The sequence below is a fragment of the Hibiscus syriacus genome, unplaced genomic scaffold (assembly GCF_006381635.1).
Source record: "Hibiscus syriacus cultivar Baekdansim isolate YM2019G1 unplaced genomic scaffold, ASM638163v2 tig00111614_pilon, whole genome shotgun sequence".
Classification (NCBI taxonomy): Eukaryota; Viridiplantae; Streptophyta; class Magnoliopsida; order Malvales; family Malvaceae; genus Hibiscus; species Hibiscus syriacus.
In genome coordinates this window covers 147,249-162,605 of record NW_024063134.1, presented here as the reverse complement: position 1 = coordinate 162,605, position 15,357 = coordinate 147,249, and the positions used below count along the sequence as shown (strand labels likewise).

The following is a 15,357-nucleotide window of genomic DNA, read 5'->3' as shown; positions in this document are numbered from 1 at the left end:
TCCCGCCCCCGCCAGTAAAAACAAAGTAGAAGGTTCTCGATGGCGATTCTCTACGCTTTGATAGCTCGAGGAACGGTGGTTCTGGCGGAGTTCAGTGCCGTAACTGGGAACACCGGTGCGGTGGCGCGACGGATACTCGAGAAGCTTCCGGAAGAGGCTGATTCAAGACTCTGTTTATCGCAGGACCGTTATATCTTTCATATACTGAGATCGGACGGCCTCACTTTCCTCTGTATGGCTAATGATACCTTTGGAAGTACGTTTCTTTGACTTCATTTATTTCTGAATTATGCAATTTTTAGCGTCGTTGGGAGTTTAAATTTTTAGGTTGGCAAATTGTAGTAGTCAATTATATGATTCTTTCTTTGAAGTCCGTCACTTGAAATGCACGCTTCATGTTAATTTCTAGTACGTAGATAAAGATTTATTGTAGAATTACCAATAAAATTTCCATTGATTTTTTATTCGGTTCAGTGCTATGCTTGGAAACATAAAATTGGAGTGTATTTGCTTTATAAACTATGAGAAGGATATGGCATTATTTATGTATAAATGAGTTGAGATTCAATATTGTTGTCTTCTTGCTTGATAGGCTATTTCCCCACTTTCTATGATGTATCAAGATAGAGGTGATTATGTATAATTGTATATAGATTAGTTGAGATTCAATATCTGCGCCACGTCACAAGTTCGAACTTTGCGAAGCACTTGTTGCCTTAAAACACTCCTGGCATGGCATGATTATGATTTTGAGTCACCATTAACTATTGTGCTTCACTGCAGGGAGAGTTCCGTTTTCATACTTGGAGGGCATTCACATGAGGTTCATGAAAAACTATGGCAGAGTTGCTCATTATGCACCGGCATACGGAATGAATGATGAGTTCTCACGGGTGTTGCACCAACAAATGGAATTTTTCTCCAGTAGTCCAAGTGCAGATACTCTCAATCGTGTTAGAGGTGAAGTGGGTGAGGCAAGTATCTTGCATTTGCTGGCTGGAACTTCATTTTCTTACCATCTGTTCGAAGTGTCATTTTCTGCTTTCCTTTTTATCTTGGACCTGTAAATATTTTGATTTTGATTGGTTGCAAATTGACTTGCTCTTCATGCTAAGTCAAGTATATATTTTACTATTTTTGACTATCTGCTTCCCAGGCCGTAGTTTTGGTTATCAACTATACAAACAATACGCAATTGTGATGATTAGTTTGGCCAAGAAAGCTGTTGGTTGTTCAACATCTATTCCGAAAATATTCGTGCTTATTATTGTCTGTAACGACATCGTTGGTATTCATTGAATGAAAGCATATCAAGTGATCAATGTTCCCTGAATTTGTGATTCTTATTCAATTTCAGATACGTGCAATTATGGTGGAAAACATTGAGAAAATACTTGAGAGAGGTGATAGGATTGAGCTTCTTGTTGACAAAACGGCAACAATGCAAGATGGTGCATTTCACTTCAAGAAACAGTCTAAACGCCTTCGTCAAGCACGTTGGATGAAAAATGCCAAACTTTTGTAAGTGCATCCAACTTCTTTTATGACATTATATTTACAGAAAAAATAGACAACTAGCCAATTCATGGGTCCTTTATTGTCGATGATCTTGGAGCGAAAGCATGGCTTCGCATGTCAAGTAAGGGAACCTAGAGATTTTATTTTGCCGCTGAGCTTATTGTATTTGTTCTCAATTTAGTTTGATCAAAATGATCAAGCTTTGAAGACTTAAAGTATGTATATACCGTGTACAAGGCTCATTATAGAAGGATAACGGGACAGACAGAGAAAATGTCAGATAATTTTTTCAAGTTATGTCAGTTGAGTGGTTTCTTCTGATCATTTTCGTCGAATACCGACACAAAAAAACTTGTTTGATTGCACTTCTAAATCACATTTTACTGGTTTGCATCTTTGGTGCATGTTGAATGCCACACAAAGGAACTTATACACCTTCATGTACAAACACGGCCATGCTAACATGCTTGATTGTTCTGCTACTCTACGTGATTATTGCCGCTTTCTGTGGAGGCATCACTCTACCATCATGCCGATCCTGAGCAGCGGTCTTACCGGTTTAAATTCTTGCTAAGGTATGTGTAGACATTAATTTTTCATTCTATTATTATTATTATTATTATTAAAATTAAAATTATTATTATTATTATTATTATTATTATTATTATTATTATTATTATTATTATTATATATATATTATTAAATAAATAATAATAATACAAACCCACAACCCATTTACAAAGAACCCAGGCCCAGTTTACAAGCCCAACCTCGGTGGCCCAACAGGAACCCTAAATTGATTAGGGTTGTATCCTATGCACCCAGCCGCCGCTGGGAAGAAGAACAATCGCCTCTCAACCAGAAGCCTACTGCCGCTCTGTTGCCGAGTGCTCCAATCGACCACTGCCGAAATTCCAGCCGCCCCACGTTGACACTCCACTGCCAGGTGTCCTAGCCAGTTGCTGCCACCTCTTGGAACTCTCCAGAATCACCACACCAACCACCCACGTTGAAGGCTATGGTGAGTCACCACCATAACTATGGCGACTCACCGAAATGAGCTTTATTCCCCGGTCCGATGAGAGCCTCGGTGGTGGTTATAAAGCCACCGAATCCTGCAAAGAAAAAGAAAAAGGGCAGCGAGCAAGAACAGAGAGGAACGAGAGGAGACAGAGAGCAATCCAAAAAGACAGAGAGCAAACCAAAAAAAAGAGAGCAATCCAAAAACAGAGACGAACGCAACAACCATTCGAAAAGAAGAAAAAAGAAGAGAGAGCTTACTCTGTCATCGGAGGCTTTCGAAACATCGTCAGAAACCTTCGTATTTCGAAGGTAATTTCCTAGATCTAGGAAATACTAGGGTATTTTAGGAGAAAAGGATACCATATTTGGCTTTAGGGTTAAAAGAGCTTTGATTTGGTATGGTTTTGTAAATTTCGGCCACCGTTAACGGTGGTCGACGGTGGTGCTTGGCGGCGTATCATGGTCTCCGATCAGTGGCCGACTCTCTCTCTGGGGAGAGAGTTTATAAAGAAGAGAGAGGGTTCTCTCTCTTAGAGAGAGAACCAAAGAAGAGAAATGAAGAAATTTGCCTAAGGGGTCGGTTTTTGGGCTTATATACCCCTCTCTAAACGACGTCATTTTGGGGAGGGGTATATGCGTAATTTCATAATGGGTAAACCATATACACAAACCCTTGAAGTTTGTAAGATTCTATTTTAGTCACTGAAATCAGTTTATGTTCCTTTTAATCAATTTTCAATTTTACTTTATTATATTTTAGTCACTACACCGTAGTTATAAATATTTAAGGGTAAATACTTTATTTAGGCCCTGGTAATTTTAATTACTTTTATTTTGATCCCCAATAATTAATTAGGTTAAATTACATTATTAGTAATTATATTTTTATAATAATTCAAATTATGTCCTTTAATTTTGATATTTTATATTTTAATCACTGATATTCTAATTACTTTCATTTTGACCATTCATTTTATATATTTTACAATTTAATTCCACAGTTTTAAATTATTCCATTTTGGTCATTATTTAATACAATTTTATTCTATTTCTATATTGTCATTTATTTTTTCAATATGTTTAAATTAGTACTTTATTTATTTATTTGTTATTATTTATATTTTGTTCACTAATATTTATATGAAATATCATATAATAATTTCATAATATTTATTTAATATTAAGAAAGGGTAGTCTTAAAGCAATTAGATGTCTATTTTCTGATATTTTTTTATAAATAAATATTTTACTTTTATAAATTATATATATTATTTTTAAATAAATATTTTACTTTTATAAATTATATATGTTATTTTTTTAATGTTTTATTAATATTTATTTATTTTTTAATATTAAGAAATGATCTGTCTTAAAGCACCTAGAAGTCATTTTCTGATATTCCTAAGTAAATAAGTATCTTATTTATAAAAATAAAAATATATATAAATTAATATATTTTTTTTAAAATTATATTAATAAATTTGAAATAATAAGATTATGAATTAAATATATATTTTTGAATTTTTAGAATTTTCAATAATAGAGACAATTTATAATTAATGAGTACCAATTTTGGGCGTTGTGGGGGTGCTAATCCTTCCCCAAAAGTAATCGACCACGAATCCCTTTTTGTTATTTAAAAGAACGAATTTTTGGTTAAAACGCAGACCAGTTTATTTTTTAATTGATGTTTTCTTAAAAACTCTTTTAAAAGACAAGTTTTTAGGTATTCGACCTACCTGACCCAAAAAACCGATGGCGACTCCCAAAACATTTTAAAACCATTTATTCACGTCACTTTTCCTGACAAGTAAAATTTCGTGCCCGGGCAAAAACCGGCTACGACAGTATGCACCTTGACCAGTGGCTTATGCACTCTTTATTTAGGATATGCAAGTGTCCACCTTAAATTTTGAATTTTCTTTGGTTAGTTATCCATTGTACTCATTGTGACCACTTTAAAAATTTATGTGTCTACCCATATACGAAAAATTTTGTGTTGTTAATATATGTGTCTATCCTAAAAAAATATTTCTAAATTTGTCATTAACTTCGATGAATATTTATGTAAGTTTGTCTAAGTAGGCTCATTTGGTTTCCGAGTTCGAGTTTCTGAGCTATATGAGTAAGCATAATGTCCACCTAGATTTTTTTTTTAATCTTTGATGAAAGAGTGGCATGGCGTCGTTGTGGATCATCTTTGTACGCTGTATATGCATGGAATTTCAGGGTTCGGAAAAATTCTAATTAAATTTGGTGTTACGAGTCAACTTGAACATCAACTTGATTTGAAATTACTAAAAGACTTGTATTTACATAATCTAATATACCTGTAAATCTTTAATTAAAGGAGGTGTAAATTTGTTTTATTTTTAAACACAAAGCTAAAGAATTTTATAGAATTAATTGTACTATACATCTTCAAACCATGATTCATTTTAAATTGGTCAATAAACTTTTGAATATTTTAATTTATCCGTCAACTATTACTCTCATTCTAAGTTAATCTCAAACTTTTGAATATTCCAACTTTATCTTCAAATTTTGACCCTCATTTTGATTTGATCCCCAAGCTTTTGAATGTTCTAATAACAACTTCTAAAGTCATCCAAAAGTTTGAGGATGAAATTGAAACATTTGAAAGTTTGGAGATTACTATTGAATGTTGGTCATAATTTGGGGATGAATTTAAAATTATTGCTCTAATTGATCTATACAATACTCGATTAAAATTAGTTGATCAATAAATTAAATAATTATTATTATATAAAAAATTAAAAGAACTATATGATGAGTAGGGATGAACGTTCGATCGAGTCGTGTCGAGTCATAAAATATTAAGTTGACAAGTCTAATTTTATAACTCAAATTTAATTTGAATTTTTTTCGAATTGAGTCTGTAAAATTTGAGTTGAGTTGAATTGAGTTGAGTTGTTCGAGTTTGTGTTTAAATTTAATTGTAAATATTTATAATATTATGGTACTATATGATTCTAAGTTAAATGATCTTCTATAATCATATACAATATATATATATATATATTCATATTTTTTTGTATACAATACTCATATATTATACAAAGTTGAAGGATTAGACACAAACTCTCTCAATTCACGCACAAAAACTAATATATTAATTACTAAAAATTTGAATTATTCAAGTTATTTGAGTTTTATTTTATAACTTGACTTGAATTTAAAAACATTTCAAGTCGAGTTTATGAAATTATAACTCAAATTCAATTTGAGTCGAGTCGAAAAATTTAAAATTTCAAGCCAAGATGATTTTTGTTCACCCTGATAATGAGAGGCATATGGGTAAATACCCCATTCTTCACTCAATTATAATCTCTTTCCTATTTTACTCATCATATTTTCAATTATTCTAATTTACTCATTGAATTTTCGAATTGCTCTTGTTTTAATCCTTCTAAATTATTTTATTATTATTTTAGTATGATATGATATTTTTATTATTATTATTTAATATAAAATAATTGAAAATATAAAATAAAAATAGAATGTGATCGGACGCTACCGTCGATTGTCGTAGATGATGGTTGTTCAGTCTAAAATTTTAGGGGTCGGTTCGTCTCGACCCCTTGAGTTTGAATATGATGGTTGTTTCATGGAAAATGTCTCAAAACTCGTGAATCTCGATTGAAACATTTCGACTTCCTCACTTTCACTTTCTAATTCGTGGACTTCGGAGCAAGTTTTGACAAAATGGAGGTTGGATTCGGATTCACGGTGTGGAGGCAAAACGACCTATGAAATTTGGGACCGAACGATCACTATCTACGACAGTCAATGGCGGCCAGCGGTGGTGTCCAACCACCTTCTATTTTTATTTTATATTTTAAATTATTTTATATTAAATAATAATAAAAATGTTATGTTATACAAAAATAATAATAAAATAATTCAGAGTGATCAAAACATGAGCAATTTAAAAGTTCAATGAGTAAAATTAAATTTAGAAAATACAGTGAGTAAAATATGAGATAGAATATAGTTCAATGAAGAATGGTGTAATTTACCCAACTTTTATAAGTTATTTGTTACGATCCTAGGTTGTGAGCCCTCATAATTCCCAAACAACTGCTCCATCTTCCCCAAACTGAGAGATCCTTCGAGGAATGCCATTTATTTACCATTCTGATTTCTGGGACGAATTTGTTGGAAGTAGTGCAAGTGAACATCAGCAGGGCAACAACTCCAATCTCCCATATCTAACCCACTAAACTTTTCTTTCTTTATACTTCACTTTGTTTTTTATAATATTAGGTCTCAACAAATATTATCATTAACTTTGAATCACATAATAAAGAAAAAATCATTTAACCGATTTAATATAATTATATAAGATCATCTATTAGTTGCATTGATGAAAAAAAAACAAACTATGTTCATATATAGAGAGAAATAAATATTTAAATATTTAAGGCTTTTTAGTTTATATTAAAATGATATTCATTAAATTAGTAATATATTCTTATTAATTGAATTTTGGTGATGTACATGAAGATATAGTTGTTGTAAGTGTCAATAACGATTTGTCTTTTATGATTTAAGTATATAATCGTAAATTTATGAAAAAAAAATTAAATATGATCTATAGTCTAAGAGAATTGTAATGATATTTATGGGGGAAAAGTGGTATTCGATAAATTATTTGATAGATCCGATTCACCACGTCATTCACGGTCTTAATGAATGAGAGCTATCAATTTTAAAATAACTTCCAAATAAGTACTTACATTTTATTTACATTGTACGAAAGAGGTGAAGATTCACCATGAAAAAAAATGAAATTGACAAACATTATTGGTTGGGATCACGAATGACGTGGTGAATCGGATTCATCTAATAGTTTTTTTTTTTGGATTGAAAGGAGGCCAAACCCTTAAGCAATTACACCAAATTTAACATAAGGAGGGTATCTTCCATTAGCTGCTTGATCAGTTTTACCACCAGTGAGGGTATCTTTGTAAGACAAAGTGCTATTATGGGGACGACCACCAGCTTGGATAGGGGTCTCGGAACCAGTCATAGCAGCAACACTAGGGTTTACCGATGTTTGACGTGGCATGGGGATCTGATTGGATTCATGTCCATTGTCTATCGCTAGAGCATCCGTGTCTACAACCATGGATGTATCAGAGGGTGGAGCTTCATCAACATGCCTTGATTTTTTGATGCATCGGCCGCCATCAGAGGTGGGGCCAACATGTTCGCTCGGGTTGGAGAGGTTTTAGGAGAGGGCGATAGAATTTTTTGGGATAAAAAATAGTAAAAAAAAAAAAAATCCACTGGTAAATAAGGGAAGGTTCTCCATTTGTTTGGAAGAAAAAGGGCAGAGGATTATTGTTTTATCCTTAAAATTGTAGGTTTGAATGTATTGAGGATAAATTTAAGGTTGTTCATGATCATGAGTTGTTTTATATTGGATTTTTGGTCCATAAAGATTTATTCAAATTTTAAGGTAAAAAATTATATATTGATCCAACATAAATATATAGAGATATGATTATGTTAGATATTATAAAACCCTTTTAATTTTACAGATACTTAAGATCGTTGGACGAGTGAAAACATATGATTGAGATTAAAAGTATGAATGTGAAGATATTTATTAAAAATAGTAAATATCAACCATATATTTTCACTCATCCAACGGTTCTAAATTTGTGTAAAACTAAATAGTTTTACATTATGTAAGTCGATCCTAACATATATATATATATATCAGACAAGGAGAAATTAAAGACTTAGATTAACTCATTATTCCCCCCCAATAAATATCTTCTCATTTCCTATTATCAATATCAACATTTGATTTCCATAATCTAACGATGCTAAAAAAGTGTAAAACTCTTAATTTTACAGAGTGAATCACATTTTTATTAGATAAAATAGAGATATAATTGAAAAAATATAGACAAATAAATATTATAGCAATTATCATTAACTATACAAATGCCAATTATTCGAATATTTTTCATTCAAATCTATTTTTTTAAAATTTATCTTTTAAGACGAAATCAAAATCTGATAGGTTCAGATGAAATGTTCATCCTTAAATAAAACAATATATTAAACAAATCATATAAACCATTTCAGTTAATTTAATAGATTCAATCAAAAATTAAAACTGAGTTATTCGAATATTCCATTACGTGCCACGTGGATTCATTTCCATCCCTATATAAAGCAGTGTCGTACAAAGGATTCTTCACAACAAAACCTCTTATTCCATCTGCCCCACGAACCATCTTCTGTCATTCCTTTTCTCCTTAAAAAAAATCTCTAATGGCGTCCGACAAAGCCGTCGAGACATCGATCAACATCCCAGAAACCAAGTCCAATTCCAAAGGCAAAGCCCCGTTAGTTGTCTCCTCGAACGGCGGTGGCGTAAAACCGCCGCCGAAACGGGGAGTGAAAAAAGAATTCGCCATAGGTGACTTCATTTTAAGGCTGTGCGCCATGGGAGCCACCACCGGCGCCGCCGTGACAGTGGGGAATGCTCAACAAACTCTCCCTTTTTTCACTCAGTTCTTCCAGTTCCAAGCTCAGTACAATGATATTCCAACTCTGGTGTACGTCTTTTTTCCTTTTTTTCCCTCTATATATTTTATCTTTAAAATTTGGGAAAATTATGTATTTAATATCTAAACTATTAATATTGGTCCGGTTTAGTATTTAAACTTTAACTTTTTTAAAATCATACCTAAAATTGTATTTTTATTTTATTTTAGTACCCCTTAAAAGTGTAACGTTAAATTTTGAAAAAAATTAAATTTTAGGTACTAAAATGGATAAAAGTTGATAGTTTAAATACAATTCACGTTATGTTTTTAACAGTGAGTACTAAAATGAAATAAAAACTAAATGTGATTTTGAAAAAAATTAAAAATTTAAATACTAAAATAGATCAAAACTAATAGTTTAAATATTAAATCATAATTTACTCTTAAATTTTTATAAATTTATACCCTAACGTGAAATTTTTAGTACGTTCATACGAATAATAATCTTCAAAAAAATCATATAAACATTGCTTGTTTTACAGGTTTTTCATGATAGCAAACGCCATAGTTACCGGATATCTAGTCCTTTCATTGCCATTCTCCATCATCTGCATCATCCGTCCACTCGCAACAACTCCGAAGCTCCTCCTTGTCATATTCGATGCTGTAAGTATCCGCGATCATGATTAGTATCGGATACTTATTACTCGATTTAATGTATTTGGCATGACCGGTTTGTTGCAGGCGATGGCGGGTTTAACGATAGCCGCGGCCTCGGCCACGGCTTCGATCATATATCTGGCTCACAACGGGAACCCGAACACGAACTGGCTTCCATTTTGCCAACAGTTCGGCAATTTCTGTCAAAGTGTGAGCGGAGCAGTCGTGGGTTCTCTCATAGCCGGCACTCTCCTCTTGTTTATACTTATCCTTTCAGCTTTTTCTCTTAAAAGAAGATAGAAGACTTTTAAATACTTGACGATGTTTCGATTCTATGATGGATGCTACTTCGTAAAATTCTCGATAGAATCGGAATATCAATCATTGTGTCGACTTTTACTTGTGTTTTATTGGTGAAGTGTGAAGATTAATGTGTTTGTTTCGATTGATTTAGGAGAAGTGTGGTGTGGAAAGCATTTGGTGTGATTTTAATGTAAAGTGGTGTTTTACTTTCACTGTATGTAAATCCTTGTATGAACATAAATCTATCTTAACTATTGTTCCTACTTCCTTGGGTTTGCATATCAATGTTTCAGTTAATTAATCTGGCCGAATGACCTTACTCATATTTTTGGTTATATAAATAATGATTATTATCTTTAGAAATTTCGGGTTTAAATATATTGTCTGAAAAATTATTTTAAACGATTATTATTAAGTGATTAAAAATATTTCGATCAGATAATATTTTGTAAACATCATATAGACACAAACTAATAAAAAGATTTAATCCAGACAGATTCAAGTTGACATCTATTATTGACTAAAAATATATTTTTGATAATTTTAAGATAAATCAAGGTAGTATCTGTTTAGAGACTAACTAGTTGATAATAAAAGTTTATACTTTAAAAATGCGGTATATTATTTTTATACCAGAATCTTAAAAATAATAATAACAATTCTTTAATTACAATATTTATGTTCTTCGAGCGCACTTAAGATACTTAAATCATACAAATATATACTTTAATTACTTTTGAATTAAGCCTTTAAACTTTGCGCCTTTTTACCCAAAAATCACCCTAACAATGAAATATTATATGTCATGCATCATTTCTCCAAATATTATTGGTCTAGTACCCTTTATGACAAAACACGAATCATGAAACACGCCTTCGCGGAGTTCTGTCCGAGCTGGCGCCACAATGGAAAGGCGTGAATCATGAGACTCGCCTTCACGGGGTTCTGTCTAAGTTGGCACCACGTTGGAAGATGCGGATCATGAAGCGTACCTTAATGGGGTTCCGTCCAAGGTGGCAAAAATTCATTTAAATCGATCTGCCTGCCAAAAATACCGCCCAACCGTCTGTCAGCCTCCCTCTCCCTTTCCCCTATAAATACCCCTTCCATTTCAACACTCAAATCACAAACGAAAATATTATATTTCTCCCTTCTATCTATAATTCTATCAAGTTTTAAGAAGGTATAGTTATCATTTTTAGAAGCTAATTTTTATTATATTATAATCACTTAATAGTTTATTATTTTATTATATTTTATTATACTAATTTTTTATTATTTTTTTCAGTTATAAAATGACAGGTGGGTTGCTGCGTTTAGATGAGAATCATATCTCGAGTCATTTTGTCGATACAATAATAATTTTAAATTTTGTTATTTTATTTATTATGATTGTTTTATTTAGTTATTTTTAGTATTAGTTTATATTTTAATTTTTATACTATTATTTAATTAGGTGAATGACCGTATATTAGATCAACTTATTCGTAATGTTAAGTTAGAGATATCGAGTTGTGTCTGGTCATATTTAGCCGTAGCTGGATTCGGTGACATAGCGAATTACGAAGGGCATTGTAACTTTGAACTCAACCTTACTTTTGCACTGATTGAGAGATGCAGACCAGAAACACACACATTGTAACACCCTCAACCAATACGACACACAGTCGACCGATCATAATGCCACTGAGTGGCTAACCAAAATTTTCTTTTAAATTTTTTCCGTTTTAAAAATGATCATTTGTAACCACTCATGCTAAAATAAATCAACTACAATTTAAATAAAATAGTTTACATTAGGAGCTCCCAAATTAATATTTAAATTATACAGACCATAGTTTAAAGTGAGTTACGACTCATACAAAAATATACAAATCGAGTTTACAATTATACATGTTTACAATTATACATGCTCTCTAATGATGAACTTGAGACGTACTATGCACTATCTGGGTGTGGATCACTGATGTCAAAAAGTCCTCGGACTACTCCTCGACTAACTTGCGTAAGGAAACAAATTCCAAACTCTGAGCTAACTAGCCCAGTGTCATACTAACAACTAAGTCATATTAGAAGTGTTAATGTCAAGCTCAAGCTAACTGATAACTGCAATAGTTACCATACCTATATACTGCACTCTCTACTCTATAGTAGACATCATGGTGCGTTTAAGGATTCTGCATCTCGAAGCTCACACACCTCTCTAGTCTACTGAGGCTAGTTGCCCGGAATCTCTACATCAATCAACCCCCTCGACTAGCCCACTCCTTGAGTGTCAGACCTTGCGCCCAAGCTAGTTAGCTTTAAGTGCCTCACACACTACCTAAGGATATATCCAGACTAAATCTATACTTTCGATAATGCTAGCATTTTCTAAAGGAACTCGAGTTTCCTGATCATTTCCTGAGCATCATCCAAGGCTAATTTTTTTCATCCTAATTGATCTTGTTTCTAAGTGTAATATTAATAGCATTAATATTCTCACTTGTAGTATTATTTGATGATAAAAAGTGTTGGGGTACCTCGAGTCTAATTCCCTTGAAAACTGACATTTTTGCCCAAAACAGACTGAAAGTATCGATACTAGTCTAAGAGTATCGATACTCCTGCAAAAGTTTCGATACTTTATATAAGTATCAATACTTTTAAACATTATGTTCTGACCAGTTTTGAAACTTTATGGGAGTTTCGAAACTATGACTTAAAGTTTCAATACTCTTGAAAGAGTTTCGTTACTCTTGCCCAGAAAACTCGATTTTACCTAAAAACGAAGAATAAATATCGATATTATCCCTATAGTATCGATACTCTACGTGGAGAAGTCATAAAACGAGTACGAAAAACTATATTTTTCAATCCCAAAGACCTTAGTGAGGTCCCCAAACATGCTTAAAGTTTTATTTGATCAACAAGGGTCATAATAAAGACTTTAAACACATTTATAACTCTAAAACAAGAATTTCACCATGAAAATGCTTATCATGCTCAACTCAAACATTTAAACTATCTTGAACTTCTAATGACTCACTAAGAGTATATAAAAGTTGTAATGTGTTACCTTGCTCCTTGGATGACTAGAAACTTTCTCAACTCACTCAAGATTCAACTTTTCTTTTCCTTTAGCTCTTTAGCTTTCTCATATCTCATTCACTAAAGAAAATGATAAAATAGATTATCCGTCCATCTATGGGTTGAATAACATCTAAACAAACTTCCTATAACTCAAAACTTAGCTAGAATCCATAGATTCCCACAAATCTCTCAAGACCCATTTTTGGTTATATGGATAAAAATAGTGACATGGGGCTCAAATTGAAGCTAGAAGGATGAGGTTTAATAATCTTACGTTGGATGGATCCAACTAGGATTGAATTCTTTTGAGATTCTTACTTAAAGAAGAGAGAAGAAGAGGGAAAGATAAGAAGATAAGAATAGTGTTTGGTGAGTTGTATAAGGGGTTGGTTCACGTTAAAAACATAAAATAAGGAGGAATTTTCAGCTTCCAAAATGACTATGGGTAAACTACACTTTTAGTCTCTTTATTTTTATTTTTATGATCTACTCATCCCCAAACAACAACTCTCATGAGCCCTAACTTTAGCCCACAAACAACAAACTTGGTCCAACTATAATATAAGGCCAATGGCTCAACTTTGTGCTTCGGGTTGACCCGAACTACTAACCCGAGATTTGATGCATTATGCACATTCCATCTTCCATGTGGGGAGTGCACTATTACGCTGAAGGGTGTTTCCATATATTTGGGGCTTCCGGTATATGATGATGTTACTTCTGGTATGACAGATGGTGATTGGTATTCCTTGTACGATGAGTATCTAGGAGGTATCCCACCTAATTTCAACGGTGGTCAAATACATTTATCATAGTTTGTTACAAATTTTCAACAGTTGAAAGAAGATTGTTCCAAGAATCAGGCTAAAATATTTGCACAGGCTTGCATATTACAACTCATAGGAGGTATCTTAATGTCCGATAAATCTCGCAATTAAATTCATTGTATGTGGTTGTGTCACCTCGCAGATTTTTGAGTTATCGACTCATTTAGTTGGGGCTCTGCAGTTTTGGCATCTCTATATAGAGAAATATATCGGGCAACTGATTATCGAAAAAAATACTATCGGCGGATGTCTCCTTCTTCTGCAGTCTTGGGTGTGGTATCGCATGCCCTTTTTATGTTCAGTCGTGAAAAACTCATTAGTCTTCCCATTATTGTTGAGATAATTTCAATACTAAGTTCATTTATAAATAATTTTTAAGTATATAATGAATTTTTTATACTGAATAGGTGGTCATGTATAAGGAAAAATCATCGTGATATATCAGACGAATTGGAAGAAATTCGGCTACTCATTGATCAAAAGGCTGATACAGATGTATGTATTTAAATTTTATTATTTACATTTAATTATAGTTATATAATTAGAATATTATTTTGTTAAGAATTATATATAATTGTTTTAGTTTCAATGGGCTTTTTATTGTACTAAAGAAATGAGGCATTGTATCCGACCTCACTTGAGTGGCCCATTAGATGTATAGATGGTGGTGGTCCCTTTGATATGTTATGCTATTATCGAGTGGCATCCTAGTGGTCACGTGCTCCTCTAATTTGGTTTCGTACAATCTATTCTTGAAGCACCTAGGAATCTCGACAATTTTCATAACGTCGATAGACAGGGAAAAAAGATGTAAATTGGATGATGAAGCACAGCGGGGTAATGATCTAGGAGGATCGATGTTGATGTATTCCCTATATGGAGTTGATTTATATCGATCATTATTCAGTTGTCGATGACTATTATCAATGGTTTAACATGAATGGGAAGTTGTTCCTACTTTTCGAGGAAGCACGAGACAAGAGCATTTATCAACATTGAGAAAAGCGTCCACCATCACATCATCATCGTCCCCCGACTCGTGGACGAAGAGCAGGGGCTTCTGGATCGTCCTCAGTTGCAGTACTGAAACCATCACAACAACCATCATCTACACTGATTTATATTTCGTTACTATTTCAGATGCCACCGTAGCCATTTTAGATGGCACCGTAACCATTTTCAATGCCGCCACAACCATTTCAGATTGCACCACCGCAGGGTTTTATGACACCTCCTGGAGGATATACTCACATGCTTATAGAATCAGTGTGGTCTTCATATGCTACTTATTTGGCGAGTGATGCTTCACCGGAGACACATACACCTCCTGTCCAGTTTTCGTATTCATCGATGTTGATGTTTTTAAAGTTTTCACATTTTTCTATGAGCGGCGGGATGGTTAGTCATACACCTCCAGGGTTCTT

At 33.0% G+C, this 15,357-nt stretch overlaps 2 protein-coding genes across 3 annotated transcripts; both read left to right on the top strand.

Moving 5' to 3' along the window:
- On the top strand, positions 1-14,488 carry LOC120165818 (vesicle-associated membrane protein 714-like). 2 transcript variants are annotated; one of them, XM_039175255.1, is made up of 6 exons: positions 1-256; positions 784-974; positions 1,358-1,521; positions 1,970-2,099; positions 12,899-12,904; positions 14,479-14,488. In XM_039175255.1, exons 1-4 carry the CDS (start codon positions 40-42, stop codon positions 2,058-2,060), a joined length of 663 nt encoding a protein of 220 aa, XP_039031186.1. In that variant the 5' UTR covers positions 1-39; the 3' UTR covers positions 2,061-2,099; positions 12,899-12,904; positions 14,479-14,488. The 2 variants fall into 2 exon arrangements, with proteins under 2 accessions (XP_039031186.1, XP_039031185.1); XM_039175254.1 differs by lacking the exons at positions 12,899-12,904; positions 14,479-14,488 and adding an exon at positions 4,591-4,619.
- Positions 8,795-10,031, top strand: LOC120165819 (casparian strip membrane protein 1-like). Its single transcript, XM_039175256.1, has 3 exons — positions 8,795-9,140; positions 9,614-9,737; positions 9,816-10,031. Exons 1-3 carry the CDS (start codon positions 8,854-8,856, stop codon positions 10,029-10,031), a joined length of 627 nt encoding a protein of 208 aa, XP_039031187.1. The 5' UTR covers positions 8,795-8,853.
- Positions 14,489-15,357: the final 869 nt, after the last annotated feature.

Excerpts from the sequence above, each read along its gene's own strand:
- LOC120165818 (XM_039175255.1), top strand. The coding sequence starts at position 40 with ATGGCGATTCTCTACGCTTTGATAGCTCGAGGAACGGTGGTTCTGGCG. Across the intron at positions 257-783 it reads GGCTAATGATACCTTTGGAA|GGAGAGTTCCGTTTTCATAC; the intron begins GTACGTTTCTTT and ends GCTTCACTGCAG. Across the intron at positions 975-1,357 it reads TTAGAGGTGAAGTGGGTGAG|ATACGTGCAATTATGGTGGA; the intron begins GCAAGTATCTTG and ends ATTCAATTTCAG.
- LOC120165819 (XM_039175256.1), top strand. The coding sequence starts at position 8,854 with ATGGCGTCCGACAAAGCCGTCGAGACATCGATCAACATCCCAGAAACC. Across the intron at positions 9,141-9,613 it reads AATGATATTCCAACTCTGGT|GTTTTTCATGATAGCAAACG; the intron begins GTACGTCTTTTT and ends CTTGTTTTACAG. Across the intron at positions 9,738-9,815 it reads TCCTTGTCATATTCGATGCT|GCGATGGCGGGTTTAACGAT; the intron begins GTAAGTATCCGC and ends GGTTTGTTGCAG.